This window comes from Aulostomus chinensis, chromosome 4, assembly GCF_037954235.1.
Source record: "Aulostomus chinensis isolate RoL2024-O1b breed Wild chromosome 4, RoL_Achi_v1.0, whole genome shotgun sequence".
Lineage (NCBI taxonomy): Eukaryota > Metazoa > Chordata > Actinopteri > Syngnathiformes > Aulostomidae > Aulostomus > Aulostomus chinensis.
The window spans coordinates 13,836,174-13,855,787 of NC_141323.1; the positions used below are offsets into that span (position 1 = coordinate 13,836,174).

Consider the following 19,614-nt stretch of genomic DNA (forward strand, 5'->3'; position numbering starts at 1 on the left):
CTCCTAAAAAAATGATTTTCCATGCTAAAAGCGAGCTTTATTTGAAAGCATGTTGTTGTCATTAGAGTGCCCCCATGGCCCACCCATGTTCCCCAGCCCAGTGGTTGAGAAACAATATTTTCAATATGTCTTTTTGTTTAATAAACGATTGCTATGAGTATTTAAGCCGTAGCGCAATCAGAGAAAACTAAAATAACTAAACAAAAGTGTTGTTTTCAAGCTGAATTCTCCAGAAAAGTTGAGCAGGGTAAGACTACATTTCCCAGAATACCTCACTATCATAACAGCGCACGGGTGCCTGTCAGCCAATCGTAGCTGGGCGGTGATGTTCACTAGCTGACGTGTATAAAGTCAGGATATTGTTTAACAAAACTGCTGTTTTTCCATGAGCCTTTTCGACCACCGACAGGTAGAATAATGACAGAGCCAAGCAAGCAAGATATTTCTGCTATTTTCAAGCGGCTACGCTCAGTTCCGACGAATAAGGTGAGTTTCAGACGGCGGACCTTTCTAAGCTGACAAGGAAGTATCTCAAAAATTCTGACACGTCGCACTTTTAGGAGCGTCACGGCTAGCTTTAACTTGCCAACTTCATTAAAAACTCTATGTGTAACTCGTATACATTTCTAAATGAGTCTGTTTGGCTGATAAATTTGCTTGTTTTAACATCAGCAAGAAATTAAAACAGAAGACACGCGACCTGTAACTGGGCTTGCCAAGTGGTTGACAGCGGAGCTAGCTTCATTGTGACAGTTGATGTTAGCTATAATGTTAATGGTTTCATTTGTAATTGTAACCATACTCGAGGGCTATGCTCTACTCGGAATAATATATGTTGGCAATATAGACGCTATTGTGACATATGACCCGCATTTCAAAGCCAACTGACCGCGAAATTGAACCCTAATTCAATAACAGCTGTTTGAATTTATGCTAGCTACCAGCTCGTGCACCATCGGGAATATTGATTTAAGACCTGGCAGACGTCCTACGCTGTTACACTTCTCTTTTTATTGATTTTAGAATCATTTATGAGGAGGAACAATATATCTGATAGTCTTATGTGTCCAATGAGACCGCGTTAAGCCTTCCCTGTTTACATTTGCCATATGTTTCTGTGCGCTTCCACCCCCATCCAGGTTTGTTTCGACTGCGCAGCTAAAAACCCCAGCTGGGCCAGCATCACCTATGGTGTGTTCGTTTGTATAGATTGCTCTGGCACACACAGGTCTCTGGGGGTGCACCTGTCCTTTATCAGGTAAGTGGCAAGTAAGGATATTCATTGGAAAGTTACTACTTTTTTATTTTAAGACGAACTGTAAAAATCCAGCTTTAATATGATGACACTGTCTAAACTTCTACATTATTTTATTGAATAGGTCCACTGAACTGGACTTTAACTGGTCATGGTACCAGCTAAGATGTATGCAAGTGGGAGGAAATGCTAGTGCGGTGAGTATCTGCTTGTTAAAATTTTTTTTTTTTTTTAAATCCAACCATCATCCCAGTGTAAGAACCAAAACCAGTGAAATGTCCAGTAGAAATGCACCAGTCCACATTTCTTCAGTTCCAATTTGGATTCACTGAATCTGATACTGACTTGGATTATGATTAAATAACATCTTGAGGCTGTGGTAAACCACACAGCAATTATTATTTTTGAGGAGAGCAAAGCAACACACAAATTTGAATGTATTCCAACTGTGTATGGATTCGTACTTGGCTTGGCACCATATTACAATATCTAATCTGTGATTGAGGTCTGCTGAGTCTGAATCTGTGTGAATGATATCAGTATCTGTACCTGATATTCCTGATTCAGTAGCCCATCTCAGGGCTCAGGATCAAGACCTGGAACTCTTAATGTCTTGTCATCGTTAAGAGCAGTCATGCAGAAGGCAGAGAGGGAATAAATGACAAAGAAATAAAACAGCCTCGACATGGTTCCTGGTGTAACCTACATCATAGGTCGACAAGGATTTGAGTGGAGGCTCATCTTCTGCCCCCCCCCCAAGAAGATGCTAAATTAGAGAACATTTTAACAGGAATTTGGCTGTTACCTTTCATAACTTTATGTATTTTTTTTGTTTCCTTTCCTGTGTCAAAAGACTGCATTTTTTGATCAGCATGGCTGCACAGCCAACGCCGCCAACGCCAAGTACAACAGCCGAGCTGCTCAGCTGTACAGAGAGAAAATTAAGACGTTAGCCACCCAAGCCACCAGACGTCATGGCACTGAGGTAATCTTAGTCTTTTTGTTGAAGGTTATGGTTGATTTTTTTTTTCCGAGTGGCACATTTCTGCTCATCTTTCCTACAGTTATGGCTCGACAGCCTGGCTCCTCACTCGCCATCATCACCGGAGGACAAGCAGGTGGATTTCTTCAGTCTCCACTCACAGGTATCAGTTTGCTTTCCCTGGTGTTATCAATCCACAATCAAAGACGCTGCCTGCACTGATTGGTGATGAGTAATTTTACTAAATGTGTCTCTGCATTCCTCAGGAAGTTCCAGAAAATTTAAACATGGCTAAAATGAGCCTAAGCTCCACCACGTCAGGGAAGCTTTCCATCGCAGAAAAGGAGGAAGACAAAAATGGTAGGTAGTGTTACTGCTGAATAATGTTGCTAGAAAGACTCAAATCTCAACATAGTTTGTGTCTGATATATGATAAACATTTTCAGGTAATTCAGAGGAGGGTCCCAGCGTGGAAATGTTGAGTGCTTCCCCAAAAACAAACACAGGTTTGCTGTTATTCAAGTTGTAATAATAGATTTTAAATTCTCTTGATTTGTTTAGAAATTTGAACTAAAGCGTTTGTTACCCGTTTCCAGATTCATCCTTTCTTCTCAAAAAGAAGCCAGCTGCTTCCAAGAAAACGGTATGTAAAATACTACTTGGACTTAATTAGTCCTCAATTTAGTCTTACAGGTAAGCAGGCAATCTGAATGACCATTTGTAACTCCTTGCTCAGGACATCTATTTTGTATCTCTGGTAAATGTCTTAAAAGACCTAAATGTTACAAGAGGAGCACATAGATGTCCGGAGCAAGGAGTTACAAATAGTCATCAAGCTTTGCTTCCTGTCTGAAGACTAAATTTTGGACTAAAATTGTATTAAGAACAAATTTGAGCGGATAAACATTTGATGAATCTTTTGTATTTATTTATACAGTAACTAGACAGATTGTGTATTGTAAGTGTGCAATTAATTGTAAGATGTGTCTGCTTGTAGTTGGCCGCCAAGAAGGGCGGTCTGGGTGCTCAGAAGGTGAGCAGCCAGAGTTTCTCTGAGCTGGAGAAGAAGGCTCAAGCTGCTGACAAGCTCAGAGAGAGAGAAGACAGCGGTGCTGGTGCCGCCAAGAATGCTCAATCTGTGGACTCTATGTGAGAGCATTTCCTTGTCTCTGGTCCTAACGTGTTGATTCATTTTAGATCCATGCATCCTCAGGTTTCAGTTCAAACATTTTCTTGCCTCCCAGTGCTGCATCCATGCGACTGGCCTATAAAGACCTGGAACAGCAGAGGAAAATTGAGGAGCAGAAGTTGAAGGGGTTGGAGGGGAAGAAGAAGGAGCAAGCTGAGAGGCTGGGCATGGGTCTGGGCGCCAGGAGGTACACTGATGAAGAGCTGATTATAAAAGTTTCCATGAGATGTCACCGTGCCTTTTTATTTATTCATGTGTTGTTCCTCTCATTATGGTTTTTAGTGGAGTTTCTCATTCGGTGACATCAAACATGCTCGTGATCCAGCAGGAGAATCCCCAGGGGTCCAAGACCAGCAGGGGACGACGCTTCACTGATGATAATGACGATGAGGGATCCTTTCATTCTGGGTCAGATCCTGCCTCCTAATTCTTGACTACAAGACCAGAACGGTAGTCTAGTTTATGATGACTCTGAAAAAAGACTTAATTCTGAACTTTTTTCCTCAGGAGCTTGCGCCAGTTTGAAGATCAATCCTCTGATAGTTTCTCCTCCCGATGGAGAGATGGAGGCGAGGGAGGCTGGCTGAAGGAGAGCAAGAAACCAGAGCCAGACTTCTATTTGTCTTCTACTATACCATCTCTTGATGACAGGTAGGAGAAGCTGTGTTGGGGCTTGCTGATAGTATATAAAACAGTTGAATTGGACTTTTTGTACTGCTACACAGTACAGAATTCAATTTACAACCACATTGTGGTCATTTTCAAACTTTCTCTTGTACCTAGAATCTACTTAATGAAAAGTTTTGCTTTATTCACACATTCTGGATTAAAAAATTGTCAAGGGACATTTTTCCATGTTAAAAAGGGCTTTAGGTCATTGTGTTTAACAGGAATGTTATTGGGAAGTGTGTATCACTGCCCTCCACAGGTGATCTTGCAACATCACGTGTGAAAAGACAATACAGAAATGTTCTGGTGTGGAACGGCCCGTGAAAATCCCAAGTAAAACTTTGAAGGCGTTACCAGTAATTTGCTGGGAACCATGCGTAAAATAGGCTTTAAAAGTCAGAGCTGTTTTCACTTGTGATCATTATTTGTTGTCAGGCCCACAGCCAGGAGAAAACCAGAACCAGTGCCAGTCTCAGACACGGGAGAAGCTCAGAAAAAGTTTGGGAGTGATGTCAAAGCTATCTCCTCTGACATGTTCTTTGGAAAACAAGACGACTCTGAGGTACTTAAATCAACACATGCATCATTGCATGCAACAAAGTTCTCTCTATCTAAAGGAACAGTGGGAGGCATTTGCGCCTCGCTAGTATGAATTTTCCAGGATTGCTTTCACCTGCTGTTTACGTTACACTGTCTCAGACACTTGATGTGTTTATTTGAACGTGTAAATCATCAAATCAACCTGCAGCAGGCAGAGATTTTATTGATGTCCTTTTTAGACCCATTGTGCTTGTATCAGTCACATTCTGTGTATTTCTGTCATTTTTGCTCTGCTCAGCCTCACCTCTAGATGCCATTGCGTACTACATACACACTTGTCCTTAACCTTCATGAAGTCTTCGTACTCACTGAAACATAGTTTCCGCTCTTTTATTCTCTAGTATGAAACCAGAACTCGACTGGAGAGATTTTCCGGGAGCTCCGCAATAAGTTCAGCTGATCTGTTCGATGATCAAAAGAAACAGACAGGTAAGGTGAATAGACAGCTGCATCATCAGTGCACCAAAATCCCACTAAAAGTATGCTGACAAAGGTAAGTTAATGCTTAATTAAGTACAGGAGTGCTTAATAAGCATTAATTAGTCATATTTAACATTTATGAATGCTCTTAGTCTCTTTGCTGCAATGTTTAAAATTAAAATGATACCAAATTAGCACTGGACACATTAGTTTACAGTTAAACAATGAGTACCAACTGTTACTATAAAGTGTTACCCATGTTATTAATGAATATAATGTTCACACAGCCACGAAGGGACTCAATCGAATCTCTGTCCGTCTTCTTGTGTTTTCAACAACAGCAAGCTCGTACCGTCTGACCGACGTGCTGCCCAACGCTCCCGACATGTCACAGCTCAAACTGGGAGTTCGTTCCATGGCAGGAAAACTCTCCGTCATGGCCAGCGGCGTCGTGAGTTCCATTCAGGTCAGAAACTCGACACCTCGTGAAGCGTGATAAGCGGTCCTGCCTCGCTTGATGAATATGAACGGCTTACATTATTAATTGTATTTTTCAGGATCACTACAACTCCTGAGCAACGTTGCGCGTCTCCCGCGAGGTCCAGCAGCAGGTGTCCTCTCTCAGTGAGGTGTGCATCCTCATGTAGACAGAGAGGAAGAAGGTCAATCAGCACTATCAGAAATCCCCCACGCCCTGAAATAAGCCTGTATACATCTATATCTAGTTGTTCTATTAACAAATGTATACACGCAGCAGAAGTCGTATGAGTCCAGATGACTCGCAATATTCAGTGGAATTGTGCTCCACTGCAGGCATCTTAATGGGTCATGAAGAATATTTAGTTTGCATTACTTTGCTTTGAGGGGTTTGGGGTTCAATACTTAGGAATACTTTATGTAGCAGAAGAGGTTTTATGAAGCAGGGGGTTGTGTTTAGATTCCTGGGGTTGAAGAGGTCGCAACCCAAACAGCCAGAATTATTCTGCTGTTTCATGGGTCATTTTTTGTCCGTTATGTGCACTTTGTAGTGTTTCTTTGGTTTGAAAGTGTCCTTTCTGTCCCCAAAGTGCAATTATGTTTTCTCCTCCATTGACAGGCCTAGCAACTGATACTGAGGAGGCCTTGGGCAACTGTATTTTTTTTGTTCCTTTTTTTTTTTTGTGTGTGTGCCTCAGTTGTGTTTGTTCAGTTAAGTAAATTGCTATTGACCTCATAAACATATTAGCTTCTTTGCTAATGCTAATGTGTGGTTGGTTTTTGTAGGACAGAAGACCTCGCCAACAGCCTGAGCAGCTCAGAAATCCTACATTTAAAGTAATAGTTAAACGCATTTCACAAAAATGTTGATTTCCTTTTCAATATGAAGCAATACTTGGAATCTGGTTTGGTTAGCTTAGCTTAGCTTAGTTTACCTTAGCTTAGCGTAAAACTGGGGAGAGGGTGGCTGGCCCTGTCCAGTTGTTGAAAATTAGCATTGTTAAAGCTGCCCTGATTATTTAATTTGTATAAAAGTTGAAGTGTAAAAATGACGCATTGAGCCTTTATGAGGGTTGCCACCAGACTCTTATAGCCTTGAAGAAAAGACCTCAGAAAGTAAATGCATCTGTCCAAGAAGTAGGCAGGTAACCTCCATTCTTAAAAACATTCTACACTTGTTTAAGATGAATTAGACAATTCAGATATAGCCAGATAATTATAAGATTTAGAGGTGCTGGTTGGTGGAGTTTGACAGGTACAGCTAGGCTGGCCAATGTAAGCTATTAGCCTCCTGATTATATTTTCTTATTTATCCGTCAGATAAGAGCAAAAACTCCTCATCTAAGGCCTTTGCAAAGAAGCAAATTAATTGCGCTTCTTGACGTCCAGTTCTGTTGCACTGTTATTTTTTTCTCTCTTAAATTTGCAGGGAGTCAAACTTATATCGATGCCTCAGACAGATTTATTGGGTTTAGAAGGATGCCTCACATGTGCTGGGTTGTAACTACAATAGCTCATTTTTGTCCTGTTTGTTCTGTGGTTAATGCTTCGGTTCGCCCCCTTTATTTAATGGTATCAACGGACCCCTGAAGGCTGGTGTTTCCTGATGTGGTGTGTGTTTAACTTCTGTCTTGTTTTCTCGGGCTACCATACAACAACTTTGGCCCACTGTAAAGAAGAAGTGCTGGGCCTTCAAAATCATTTTTAATGCTGTAAAAATATTCCCAAGGCCCAGGTCATTCTGTCAAATATACATGTAATAGAGGTCTTGGGACACAAGTAGCACTGCTAATGGCGCTATGCTAACAGTTTTATTTCATTTAAAAGCAATACAAAAGCAGCTTAATGGCAGCTTGTGCTTCAGTGTTTAGGTGGGTTTGCCATGATGCTAACCTCAGTTTTTCTTTATGCTGCAGAGTTAAGATACAGAAAGATTACTGAGTACTTTCTGTATGCTTTATTCTCTCAGGAGTTTGCGTTGTTAAAGATAAAAAACCATAACCCGGCAAAGGGACGACCAAACTTGTCTACTTCATCACTCTAAGCCTTAGCCCAAAGATTTTTGTTTTAATCCTAAACTATTATTGCAATAGAGTAGAGTCATCTCGTTACCTTTTTTGCACATAATTTGATCAAGATTGCACATGGCAGCTTTTGCTTGAATGTACTGTATTGCAATAAGTTGATGTGTCCAGCTTGGGTTTGGTTTGTTGATATTTGTAAGATTGTCTGTGTCTTACAATGCTGTCAGTGTCTTTCGCGTTAAAAAATGTTACATGGAAGAGGAAGAGCAGTGTAACATGGCCTTTGCTTTGTTAAGACCCATAATTTAAATGGAATAACAGAGGTGTTCTTTTAAAATCTGTACAGTAGGTTATGAACTGCTGTATAAAGTGATGTACAGGGCTTTGGAATACCATTTATAGAAAGCTATTGATAATCACATTTTGGACACTTTTTGAAACATGCCAAAAAATAAAAAAATAAATGGCCTGTGCTTAACTTTCCTGCTGTATTTTAGTTTTTTTTTGTCTACATTAGTGAGTCTGCACGTCACAGGAATGTCTCTCCATTTCTTTTTCCAACGAAAAACTTTTAAACATGTTTGTTAGCAGGGTGTTTTTGTAGAAGTTTCACTTGTAGAGAGGACCGCAGCTAAAACGAACATGCAAAATGCAGCATATGAATAAAAAGATAAAAATATTACGAAGAAAAATGTGCACAAGACGTAAGATAGAATATGTATTACCATGAATTTAACAAAGTTTTAGCTTCATGTGCAGTCATTAATCCGGTCTGCAGGGCAAATATTGGCAGCCGCTTACGTGGCTAGCTGATGCTTTCAATGTTCCCACGCTGCTGACGGAAATTTGACAATTTCAGCTCCTTTTACCAAATGAGCTAAGCCGTAGAAGAAGTGAACGTCACGACCTTATCTGAAGTTGTTGTAATAGCACTTAATCTATCAGACAAAGTCATAAACCCGGCTACTTTTGTCACGAGAACGGTTTTAATCTAACGACGTTCGCCGTGTATGTAATTTACGAGTTTCCAGTGAGATATGAAGGCAGCATTTTTTCCAAGGAACCGGGGAAAAGGAAAGATGTGTTAGCATGGTCCAGAAGTGTTAGCATACATCTAACTGTTAACCTCTGTTACTCCGTTACCGTATATTATGAACTTGTCAGCGAAACATTTGTCTTATAATACTCGTAAAGAAAACTTGTGAGTGTAAACATACATAAATTTTTCTCCCCTCTCTGGGGAAACTAGTCCTATTTAATTTTTTCCACTGTAGAGGTTGTTGCCGTTGTACTAAAATGCCTTCTGAAGTGAAACAGAGGAAGAAAACTCCAAAAACAAATGAGGAAACGTTTGAAAAAAGCCAAGACGAAGAGCAGAAAGTGAAGACGGAAACTGGGAACCAGACAGGAGCTAACAAACCGTCGAGTTTGGATTTTAAAAGTTCGATGTGCTTGTTGTCGTTAGTGGCTTGTGCAGGACTAAGCTGGTAAGTTGTGGGGAGGGGAAAAAACCCAGTAATATCACACGTATTTGACTTGATTCAGGTTCCCTGTAGTAACATGTTTCCTCGCTTCCAGGGTGGTGGTACAGCAGAACGAGAGGTTTTCCAAAATAGAAGAAAAGTACACGCTGTTAGACGGGAAAACCTCGAGTTTGTTTGAAATGGAGGAAGAAGTTCTGAAGGTTTCTAAAAAGGTGAGTTTCATTCATAGTGGAGGTCGAACCTCAGATGCTGGGTGGATAACAAAAAAGGAGTGGAAAGTTAAAGGGTCAGTTCGCCTAAATAACGGAAATATCCTCAGCCTCAGTTGTCGAGATGATTACTTCTTTCTGTAAAACATGAGAAGGAATTTTTTTTGTTGTTGTTGTTATTTTGCCAGGTTGTTTTCAGCTGTTCACTCAGCGTCAACTCGATTTCAGATAACCTCCACTCACATTTCACCAGTGTTTGAAAGACGTGGTGATGGACGCTGCGAGGTCACGCTGCTTTGTTCCAAATTAGATGTACAAAACCCAGGAGTTCATCTGAAAGTTGTTCATAAAATCTAGACTAAATAAAATAAAATGACTTTTTTGTTTTGAATAAAGCTGCTGCTAGTCAAGGTGCTAAAAAATGTATCACAAAGAAATTTCCACCTCAAAAATCTATTCAGAGGGAATCCATTTACATGACTTAGAAAAACTCAAATGGAGGCATCATGACACCAACGGTAATTGATGGTTTTTGGATGTTGCACTAGTGTGTGTGTGTTTGTGTGTGTGTGTGCATGTGCATGAGTTTTACTGTATGTAAGAACACTGCAGACCTTAGAGCTCCCACAGAAACAGCCCTCCTGTTTTGTGTTGCGGCTGCAGCTTGCTGCCTCCGAGGATGACCTCCAGGAGGCGCTCTCCACCGTCTCCTTGGCAACAAGACTCCAACAGGATATTTCTAACCTCCACACGACCATCGCAGCAATGCAAACTGATGAGAACTCTGCCTCCCGTGATCTGCAATCGGTCAACACTCACTTCCTGAATGTCACGGAGACGTGGCAGGAGCGCCTGGCCACCACCACCTCTGAGCTGGCGGTGCTCAAGGCCGAGTCACGTGAAGCTCACTCCAGCGCCACGGAGAAGGTGAATGAGGCAGAGCGGAGGGCCAAGTTGCTGGCGGAGAGGTTGGAGGAGCTTGAGGACAGCACGAAGAGGAACACCCGAGCTCTGGAGCGGACCGAGGAGGAGGACGCCAAGCGAGCGCGGGACCAGCTGGACTGGAACACCAAGCAAATCCACAAGCTGGAGGAGCAGATGAGCAGTCTGGCCCACAGGGAGGAGGAGCTCAAGACTCAGCTACAGGAGCACATCCCCCGGGCACAGGAGTGCGAGCAGCACCTGCCTCAGGTGGAGGAGGCGGTGCGCTCCATCCTGAGGCTGGGCAGCGATCTGAGCGGGGCGGAGAAGCGGCTGGAGGAGGTGACGCTGCAGGTGTTCGGGACAGAGGACAGCATGCTGAAGGCCCTCAATGAAATCCTGGAGATCCGACAGGAGCTGGACACGCTGCAGGCTCACAACAGCATCCTGAAGATGAAGAACGAGTTGTCCGTGGTCAAAGAGGCGGTCCATGAACTCACCATGGTGTTGAGAGGGAGCAGGCTTGAGGGCCAGAAGGACTCTGAGGATGGGGAAGAGAGGAAGGATGAAGGGGAGGAGGAGGAGGAGCCGTGGGAGGAGGAGGATGAGGAGTGGGTAGAGCAGGACGAACCTCTTCAGGATGACATCACTGAATGATGTCACAGTTTGCCCGAGACTCAGGAAAAGGAACGATACAGTCATGCTGTTTGATCTAGACAGCGATTTTAAAAAAACAAACAAACAATTTTTAAAAAAAATTGTTATAAAAAGTGTTTATTATTGCGAAATATGACGACAAAATAAAGAATCTATTGTTTAGCGTGAAGGGAAACAATTCTTCAGCAACTTCACAAAGAGCTTAGCAGCTCCGATGGAGAATCTTCCAAAGTTTAATGTCAACAGAAGAACTTTTATTGCTAAAATTTCTATTTCTCAGTTTGAAACAAACTCTTCTCTGTGGTCCAGTTTAGTTACGGCGGATGGAGTATGGTCAATATTGTATTTTTATGCTGACATTTTAGAACTGATTTGGCCGACAGCTGATGTGACCAGTTTTATTTCACCTTAACGTCTGGATGGAAACAAGTTTATACGCTATTTACTTTTAATACATATTGGAGGAAAAAAAAACATTTAAACATTGTTGAATTTGAAAAAAAAAAAATTCTTTACATCCAAAACAAACCAAAGCCCATAAATTATATATTTATCATGTAGTTGCTTGTCATCTGTTGCTAAGTAGAAATTTGGCCAAAACTGGGCGATACTTGCCCCTTTGACTGATAGGTTACAAATATAACCGATATCTGCTGATATCAGTGTGCAAATATTGTTGAGTGTCTTTTGTGTGGTTTTGTGGCTTTGCTGTTATAGGCTTCTTCTTTTTTGTAACTTATTTGTATTTATTTTTAATTTTCTGTAGTCTAAGGGTAAGCCTAAGTCTTTAGGTTCAAGCAACAAACTCCTTAGTTAGGTTCAGGATCCAAATATCATTTATATGTATTTTTGTGTGAAACTGAACTACAAGTGTGAACGCAACCTAAAACATGTTTTGTGTGTTTTTATTCCTGTAATCTCACTTGATGCGTTTGGGCATGAAAGCAGCGCGATGGCGACACTGAGCTGATTTGATAAAATCACCTTTTTTTCAGTAAAGTTCCTGTTTGTCCAACTTTTTGATTCTCATATTTGATATTATCCCTGCGTGTGTGTGTGTGTGTGTATGTGTGTGTGTGTGTAAAAGCATCAGTGAAGTCTCCCGCCGAGTGCTCAACACTGCCCGCTCTGTTTGTCCCGTTGCAGTGTGAGAGTGTCCAGCTAATGTTGGAGGGTCTTGGGGGCCAGCGTGGGGGTCTGCAGTCTCAACTGGGGGGTCTGGACCGGGACGTCAGCCAGCTGAAGGAGTGGGCCGCTGGGCTGACTGAGAAACGAGCTCAGCTCCAGGGCAGCTTCGCCACTCTGACGGACGCCGTAGATCAGATCAAAGAACGCACCTCTGCTATCACCAAAGACTTCGCTAACAAGGTAGCGCTGATTGTCTGATGTTAGAATATTGTTCTGTAACGGGAGGAAGAGGAAGTGCAGCAAAATGAATCATTTGTGTATCGTCATCCAATTGGTGAGGAAGAGGTTGCTCATAATCTGTGAGGTGCTGAAGCATTAATGGGTTTCTCTCTTTTTCCGCCTCTAGGTGGCGTCAGTGAGGACGGACGTGCGAAGGATGGACGGCCTGCGCTCTGAGCTGGAGTCTCTTCTAACTCAGGTGGGCGAGCTAGAGGACAAGACTGCCCAGGTGGAGCACAGCATGGTCAAACGTATCGGGGATCTCCTGGGCAGCAGCATCGACCGCGTCCAAAATCTTCGCTCTTCATCCGAACGTAACGCTCAGGCCATAGAGCAGCTCCGCCGTCGCATCTCGGAACTCGCCACCGCTGATAAACAGCTGTCCGACCAGCTGAGGGAGCTGGAGAGCGGCCGAGCTCGCCTAATCAGAACGGTGACCTTCGCCAGTGACCTTAAACCAAAGGTTGCCGCTATCAAGCGTGACTTTGGCGCCTTCGAACCTCAGCTGTCAGATCTGACTCTTCGCATTGGAAGACTAGCGGAGGACCTGACCAGGAGAGAGGAAGAGATCACCGAGCTCAGACACACGCTGGCTAACCTCACCGCCGTTGAGGGAGATTTAAGCGTTATGACACAGCAAGTTCGTGAAATCGACATTTCTGAGATCGGAGAGACGCACCAGCCGACATGAGCACCTCCATAAGCCTTTGTAGCAAAAACTGAATAAATATAAAACTTTATTCATCCACTGTGATGAACAGTCGGGAGGCTGTAATGATTTAAAAGATGGTGTTTGTGTGGGTTTGTTGTTTTTTTGTTTAATTTTCACTTGTTGTGAAATTGTATATTTTGACATTAACGCTCAGATAACTGTCATTTCTGGAAGTATTTATTCACAAAATCTTGTCATCACAGGTCCGAATTCGCCAACTAAAACGTGATTGTCCCAAAATGAAGTTGTTGTCCATATTTTGAATCCCTCTGTCTGATGATAATCACCCATCGCTCAGCTCGTGAGCGTCAGGCCGATCAGACGCGCCAAGATAGGAGAGCACAGAAAAAGACATTAAACCATGAAACAGATGTTGGATGTACACATGCAGTACTCACTGAGGGGAGACTACTTCCTGCTTTTCCTGTATGTCACTTCCCTCCTACTTCACATCAAAACAATACTCAAATGGTATAGTGACACCTAGTGGTGTGAATGAACTACAACTAAAGCTCAACGCCAGTGTTAAGCGATCTTACCAAATACTGTGTCTCATCTCTGCAGGGGTTAAGCCACACGTAGGTGCGAGCGGCCAGACTGCCGGGTAAATACGTGGATTCAAAGCAAATGTAAGTAATTCAGGGGTTTATTTGCATACGGAGCAGGGAGCCAATCACAAGAGGTCACGAGAGACGCCCACAACAGTGGAGGCTGAGTGTGAATTCCCCCATGAAAGGAAATGAAAATCCAACACTCTCGGCTTCTGTGTAAAATGCCTTTTTTGCGCTGTTAATCAGTGACCATTTCTGAAAGATCAATAAAACCCTGAAATTAGTTCAATTGGATGTTTCCTCAGGGCCTAGAATATGACGCATCAGGCCTGAGAGCCTGTAGTGCGCAGGTGGCAGGTCACATGATGAGCAACGGACTCAGTCGAAGCGTCAAATATTTTGACCCGAAACATCTGTTTCCATAAAGATAACCCTTCTAGCAGTTAAATGGAACACCTACACACCTTCTTTTCATGTCAGCAGCTGTGCTGTTGAAGTGATAATGAAGGGGTGGGCAACAGAATGTGAGTGACGACTGACAGGTCGAGCGACAGTCTCCAGGTTAAGAGATTATTCCAGAAACCCGATTAGAAAACGAATGCTAGAACCCATCGTTGCTCCAAACATTTGAGGAAATCCATTCTAGTTTCTTCCTCCAACATCAAGCTCTTTTGATGCAGGATTTTTGATTCTCCTGACTCATTTTGAGGTTTTAAACTCACCCACCTTCCCAACCTGTTTATTTTCTTATGTAAGTTGTGTTTGGATTAGTTTAGGACACACACACACACACGCACACGGGCGAGGTAAAAAATAGAACTACGAGAAGCGTCTAATATGAAAACGTCATCACGTGATCCTCCCCCAGATGCAGTCACATGACTTGGATGGTGACTCCTGATGAAGGTTATTCACCTCCAACACTGAGGTGCTGCGTGACTTGAGTTACCTGTTTGCTTCCCAAACTATGGTATGCGCCACCTGTCGTGCCCCGCCTCAACTGGGCCGTCTACACCACGGTGTGTTTATTTGCATCCAAATGCCAATACAAGCCGATGACGGATGGATCTCACGATTTCAGCTCTCGACGATTCATGACAAAGCAGCGCAGCCGCGATTACATAAGTGACCTCTCCAGATTTACTGCTTTAATCAATTTTTAATTTAGTTTGATTCATAATTCCCGAATGAAATGTGGCACATCAAATTACGAGCACGCCCCTCGTTTGCCTGATGGATGCAAAGACGCTACAGGAGAAGAATGTGGCGCATTAACTTATTGTAAAATGATATGATGCATCATAGAATGGGTTTTAACGCGCTGTTCTAGTTTAAAATTGTGTCTTGCAGAAAGTAAGAGGATTAAAATACAGTCACAACTGGCCATCAGGCTTCGCCTCCTGGCCTTAAGACAATTCAGGGCTAAACTAAACGCATAATGTCAACGTTTCAAAAAAAGAGGCCATTTGTCTTTCCCTGTCACTGAATTCAACTTTAAATTACAAAAGACGACGTTATGAATGTTGGCGGTTTAGCTTGAGAACACGTAAACTGTGCACACGACATATCGAGGCTGATTCTTCTTCTTCTCTTCTTGATCAGTATTTTGGCAGGATAGAATTAGATGAGTACGTTCAATGAAGACGCAGAGAAATCTCCTATCGGGCCTCTAATATGCTGTTGTTTTGACCAACCTACCATCCCTCGTCGTGATGTAACCCATAAAAATGTACCCAAAACATACTTTTGAAGTTTTATCCAGTGAATTATCAGGAAACATAGCACACCCAGGCTACCAGCACGTCAAATACATCACACGCGTGGAGTTTCGCTATCGAAACTGGTTTTTAATGAGGTTCTATTTAGAGACTCTGTTCTAAACTGCGACAGAGTTAGTTATACAAAAATAAATTATGACCACAAATGAGACTTAGGCTTCAGACTGACACCCGGGGGAGAACTGATCGGATTTATAGTTTCGAAACGGAGTTCAAGTATTATTTTTTTTCATCCCAGAAAATGTCATGTACTCAGGTACTTTTCAGGGTACGAGGGCTCAAAGAACCCAGAAATATTCATAGTATGCTGTTAATGTTTTGCATGGCTTTGTCAGATAGAGATTTATTATACAAATAACATCACCAGATTGTGGTGATGTATCACCTATGGTGTCAAAACACTTCCTCCTATGGAAAACAAGGTTATTCAATGTTCACAAGGAAATAATTCAACACATATTTTGGGCCACAATTTTTTTTTTTTTAATGTTGTAGAAAAAAAAAAAAGAGTAAACAACTCATCAGGAGCTTATTGCATTTGAGTTTCCAACAAAAAAAATCCCCCCCCCCCCAAAAAAACAATCTTTATGCAACAAAACATTAGAAAACAAAACTACAGTGCAGAATGAGTGTGGATTTGATTCACAGATCAGCAGTCCAGCTCTGCCAGTCTCCTGACTCCACCCACTTTCCCTCACCTTCTCTTCTACCTGTGGAACATGTGCAACATCACGACATCGACTGACTAACGTTTTGGGTTGTTTCGTTATCGTCCGCATCGTTTGATGGAACTACTTTTCGCTCTTCTTGCCAGGAGCTTTGGATAAAGCGGCCAGTGTCTTGGTGGTCTCCTGCAGCACTTTCTGCATGGAGGAAATGGCCTGGTCGTGGCCTTCCAGTTTGGCTGCTTTGCCCTCCAGGCCAGCCACCAGGCTCCTCAAGCTCTCCACCTGCTCTGGTTTGACTTTGCTCTCCTCCACGTCGGCCAGCCTCTTCTTCAGTTCCGTCACCTGCTTTTCCAGGTTGGGGTCAGGTGAACCCCCCTGAGTGCCACCGGCCTGGAGCTCCTCCAGACTGCCTCTCACCGCCTCCAAACCAGATATGGCTTCTTCCACAGCCTGACCCTGAGCAGCCACAGTACTTTCATGTGCGTCGTACTTGGCGAGCAGTGATTCTACCTTGGTGCTGACCTCCAAGATGGATGCAGAGAGAGAATCGCCGCTCTCCTCTGCTGCTTTAACTCTGACCTCCAGGTCGTCTGATCTCCTCTTAACTTGATCAGCCACGGCGTTCAGCTGCTTCTCCACCTCCTGTACAGCCTCGGCGGCCTGCTCCAACCTTCCCTCCAGCATCACGCCTTTGTCCGTCAGAGCCTGGACGCCGACCTCAGCTGCGGACAGCGACTGCTTCAGGGTCCCAACAGCTTGCTGCACCACTGTCCTCACTGACTCCACTTCCTCAGACAGCGAGACCACTTCCTGGTTGCGAGTCTGAAGCTCCTCCCTCACCGAGCCTATCTGCTCCCTGAGTGAGTCGGACGAGGTGTCAGCCTCCTGCTTGGCTGATCTGATTTCAGCTACAACCTCCACTATGGAGGACAGCTCCTGTTTGATGAGCGCGGGGTCTTCCATCTCACCCAGGCGGGACTTGAGATCAGCTAGCTGGCCCTGCGTCTCACCCTGAGCTTCAGTGAACTCCGCCACACTGGCCTGGATCGACTGACTCACCTCAGCCAGCCGCTGCTCCACAGTCTTTTCCAGAGAGGAGAAATCCCTCTCCCGGGCCTCCTTCACCTCTTTGATGCCCTCCGAAAGGTCCCTGAGTAGCTCGTTCTGGAGCTTCTGAAGAGCCTCCTCCACTCTCCTGGTCTCCACCTCACCCCTCTTCATCCGGCTGACGGCGCCCTCCAGCTCCACCCGCGTGATACCCAGTGATGACTCCAGTCCGTCCACGATGCTCCTCAGGGACTCCACCTGGACAGAGAGAGAGGAACACAGTCAGGGGAGGCTTTCACCCACGGAAGGTGGACAAAAATACTTTGTGTCAAAGTTTAATATCTGGGAAAAAAAACACAATCAATCAGAGAAGCCTATTTTTTTAATCTGTAGTAGTACAAAAAAAACCCCAGTAGCCTAAAATTAAGTCTGATACGTTGAAAAACAAAAATGCAGTGTCAGAAGAGAAAGCTAAACATATAATTATGCAAAATATAAATTTAATCTGCAACTTTCACAAGCAAGGAACAGATTATGTTTGATTTATTTGTATTTGAATATGATTATAATATGACGTGATAAAATTCAAATTTGATAAATTAATACAAATTTTACAGTATTATTCATATACATTTTAATTGATATAAATATGATGAGGATGCTTTGTTTATCCGACATCCAAATGAACTCTTCATGATGTAACAATAATTTCAAACAATTGTGCTCCAAACCAAAAGGACATTTACAACAAAACGCCACATTCCAGCTGTTAGGAGGGAGGTCGGTGGATCAGGAGAAGAATGAATGAATGAAAATATGACTCTGATTAAGCAGGTGACACTGATTTCAGATCGGATTTTATTTCTACTCGTTTTCTCTCCTCCACTTCATCAAACAAAGGGAGTGTGTGACTTTCTTTTTTTTTTTTTTGTCCTGCTGGAGCCCGAGAACATCACCCTTAATCCGTCCCACACTCACTAACGTTCTAACTCTCACAACAACGTAGAAGTCCTTCGAGTTCACACGGACTAACTTTTATGTAAATGGAGAGTAAAGAAGCCAAGAATTCACCCTCAGTGAAGGCACCCAACCCCCAACTAGTACATGAAGTACAGCAGCTACACGGGCACTTGTGTCATTGTAAGTAAGTACAAAAAGCACTAAAAACAATGGATTTATCACCCCCCCCCCCAAAAAAAAACAAAAAAAACAAAAAAAAAAAACTTCAGACAAAGAGGGACAGGGGTGTCATCCTCTACTTACCTGATGAGCTATACTCTCCATTCGGCCGCTGAGTTGTGCGTTTAGCCGTGCGCTCTCTTCGTGCCCGGCGCTCGCCTGACGCATTTCTTCCACTACTTGCTGTAAATAAAAAGCGGCGAAACCCGCAGCACCTAATAAAGCCACGTAAAACACCGCAGCCACCAAAGTCCCGAGGCAGCTCCCTGATCGTGACCCCTGGGGAGCGGGGCCACTCACCCCGTTGCTGCTGCTACTACCACTGCTGCTCTTGTGGATCTTCTTCGGCGCATCATCTGGACCAGATGAGGCGTTTTTTTCGCTCGAGCTGCTCTTGTGTCGGTTTTTCGCGGTCATCGTTACCGGTAGCTCGCTGGGTCTGTCTGTGTGTGTGTATATGTATGTGTGTGTGTGTGAGTGTGAATGAGTTTTTGGTTAGTTTGCAGTCGTGGATGGAGACGGTTTCACGTCCAGGCCCACCGGACAAGCAGCGTATCAGTGAGCGCGTCGTGGCTTTACCGGAGGCTGTTTGCATTGAGGTATGCGGATGGGGGCCGTCCCATGTAGTCCCAGCACGGGTCCGGCATCATGACATGACACAGCAGGAAACACGGCCAGACCTAGCCCTCCCCCAAGTTAAAGTTGGGCATCAGACGCCGGTGCCACGAGAAAGTTGAAGTAGCATCACGATGCAAAGATGAAAAAGTTCTGTTGTCCTAATTGCTTTTTTTGTGCAGGGCAGTTATCTATAAAAGTTTTTCGAATAATCTCAGCATTTTATTTACTTTTTTACTTTTTAATTTTCGGCTTTAAAGGGAAATACAAGCTTCTAATATGTTTTGTTTGTTTGTTTGTTTGTTTTGTTGCTTTACCATCCTGCGACCACATAACATCGCGATGAGTTGGTATTATTCCTCATGAACAAACAGGTTTAAAATAGTGAAAATCTCAATTAAGACCGATGCAAACTTTTCTGCAACCATAGCGAGGCAGAGCCGGGCAGCGCTGGGAGGAGCTACCGGATCTCTCCTCCCCCCCCCCCCCCCCGTCTGCCTGACTCCTCCTTTCATACGTGGCAGCTTCAGCCTTGAGGATGCAGCAAAGTCTTGAACAATCCCACATCATGACCTCCATCTCTCCGCAGAGAGACACATCGGCTCTAGTTACAGCTTCCAGACTCCGTAAAGCTGTCAGCGAATCAATACGGTTCTCTGGGTGCCTGAACGCATCATCATTTTTTATCCTGAATGAAAAAACACTTCAATTTTGATGAAGTTATATTTACGATTCATGCTAGTTTAGCTAATGTGGGAGATTTTAAAGCA

General features: G+C 43.5%; 3 protein-coding genes across 5 annotated transcripts; 2 read left to right on the top strand and 1 right to left on the bottom strand.

Moving 5' to 3' along the window:
* Positions 1-309: 309 nt before the first annotated feature.
* Positions 310-8,097, top strand: arfgap3 (ADP-ribosylation factor GTPase activating protein 3). Of its 2 annotated transcripts, XR_015112478.1 has the most exons (17): positions 310-486; positions 1,140-1,258; positions 1,380-1,452; positions 2,109-2,240; positions 2,320-2,400; positions 2,504-2,597; positions 2,684-2,743; positions 2,834-2,880; positions 3,235-3,386; positions 3,482-3,613; positions 3,709-3,834; positions 3,934-4,077; positions 4,531-4,657; positions 5,037-5,124; positions 5,457-5,581; positions 5,673-5,744; positions 6,379-8,097. XR_015112478.1 is itself a non-coding variant. In XM_086201946.1 (16 exons), the coding sequence occupies exons 1-16, from the start codon at positions 418-420 to the stop codon at positions 5,688-5,690; spliced, it is 1,587 nt and encodes a 528-aa protein (XP_086058072.1). In that variant the 5' UTR covers positions 310-417; the 3' UTR covers positions 5,691-8,097. The 2 variants fall into 2 exon arrangements, 1 of the variants encoding a protein (XP_086058072.1); XM_086201946.1 differs by having other exon boundaries at positions 5,673-8,097.
* Positions 8,098-8,406: 309 nt separating this feature from the next.
* ikbip (IKBKB interacting protein) lies at positions 8,407-13,250 on the top strand. 2 transcript variants are annotated; one of them, XM_086202451.1, is made up of 4 exons: positions 8,407-9,103; positions 9,195-9,312; positions 12,034-12,255; positions 12,422-13,250. In XM_086202451.1, the coding sequence occupies exons 1-4, from the start codon at positions 8,913-8,915 to the stop codon at positions 12,983-12,985; spliced, it is 1,095 nt and encodes a 364-aa protein (XP_086058577.1). In that variant the 5' UTR covers positions 8,407-8,912; the 3' UTR covers positions 12,986-13,250. The 2 variants fall into 2 exon arrangements, with proteins under 2 accessions (XP_086058577.1, XP_086058576.1); XM_086202450.1 differs by lacking the exons at positions 12,034-12,255; positions 12,422-13,250 and adding an exon at positions 9,973-11,965.
* A 2,628-nt stretch (positions 13,251-15,878) lies between these two features.
* ckap4 (cytoskeleton associated protein 4) lies at positions 15,879-19,101 on the bottom strand. Its single transcript, XM_086202452.1, has 2 exons — positions 18,314-19,101; positions 15,879-17,308 (listed from the first exon to the last, which is right to left on the bottom strand). Exons 1-2 carry the CDS (start codon positions 18,644-18,646, stop codon positions 16,127-16,129), a joined length of 1,515 nt encoding a protein of 504 aa, XP_086058578.1. The 5' UTR covers positions 18,647-19,101; the 3' UTR covers positions 15,879-16,126.
* Between the last annotated feature and the right edge of the window lie 513 nt (positions 19,102-19,614).

Excerpts from the sequence above, each read along its gene's own strand:
- ckap4 (XM_086202452.1), bottom strand. The coding sequence starts at position 18,646 with ATGACCGCGAAAAACCGACACAAGAGCAGCTCGAGCGAAAAAAACGCC. Across the intron at positions 17,309-18,313 it reads TGGAGAGTATAGCTCATCAG|GTGGAGTCCCTGAGGAGCAT; the intron begins GTAAGTAGAGGA and ends CTCTCTGTCCAG.
- arfgap3 (XM_086201946.1), top strand. The coding sequence starts at position 418 with ATGACAGAGCCAAGCAAGCAAGATATTTCTGCTATTTTCAAGCGGCTA. Across the intron at positions 487-1,139 it reads GCTCAGTTCCGACGAATAAG|GTTTGTTTCGACTGCGCAGC; the intron begins GTGAGTTTCAGA and ends ACCCCCATCCAG. Across the intron at positions 2,744-2,833 it reads TTCCCCAAAAACAAACACAG|ATTCATCCTTTCTTCTCAAA; the intron begins GTTTGCTGTTAT and ends ACCCGTTTCCAG.
- ikbip (XM_086202450.1), top strand. The coding sequence starts at position 8,913 with ATGCCTTCTGAAGTGAAACAGAGGAAGAAAACTCCAAAAACAAATGAG. Across the intron at positions 9,104-9,194 it reads GCTTGTGCAGGACTAAGCTG|GGTGGTGGTACAGCAGAACG; the intron begins GTAAGTTGTGGG and ends CCTCGCTTCCAG. Across the intron at positions 9,313-9,972 it reads TTCTGAAGGTTTCTAAAAAG|CTTGCTGCCTCCGAGGATGA; the intron begins GTGAGTTTCATT and ends TTGCGGCTGCAG.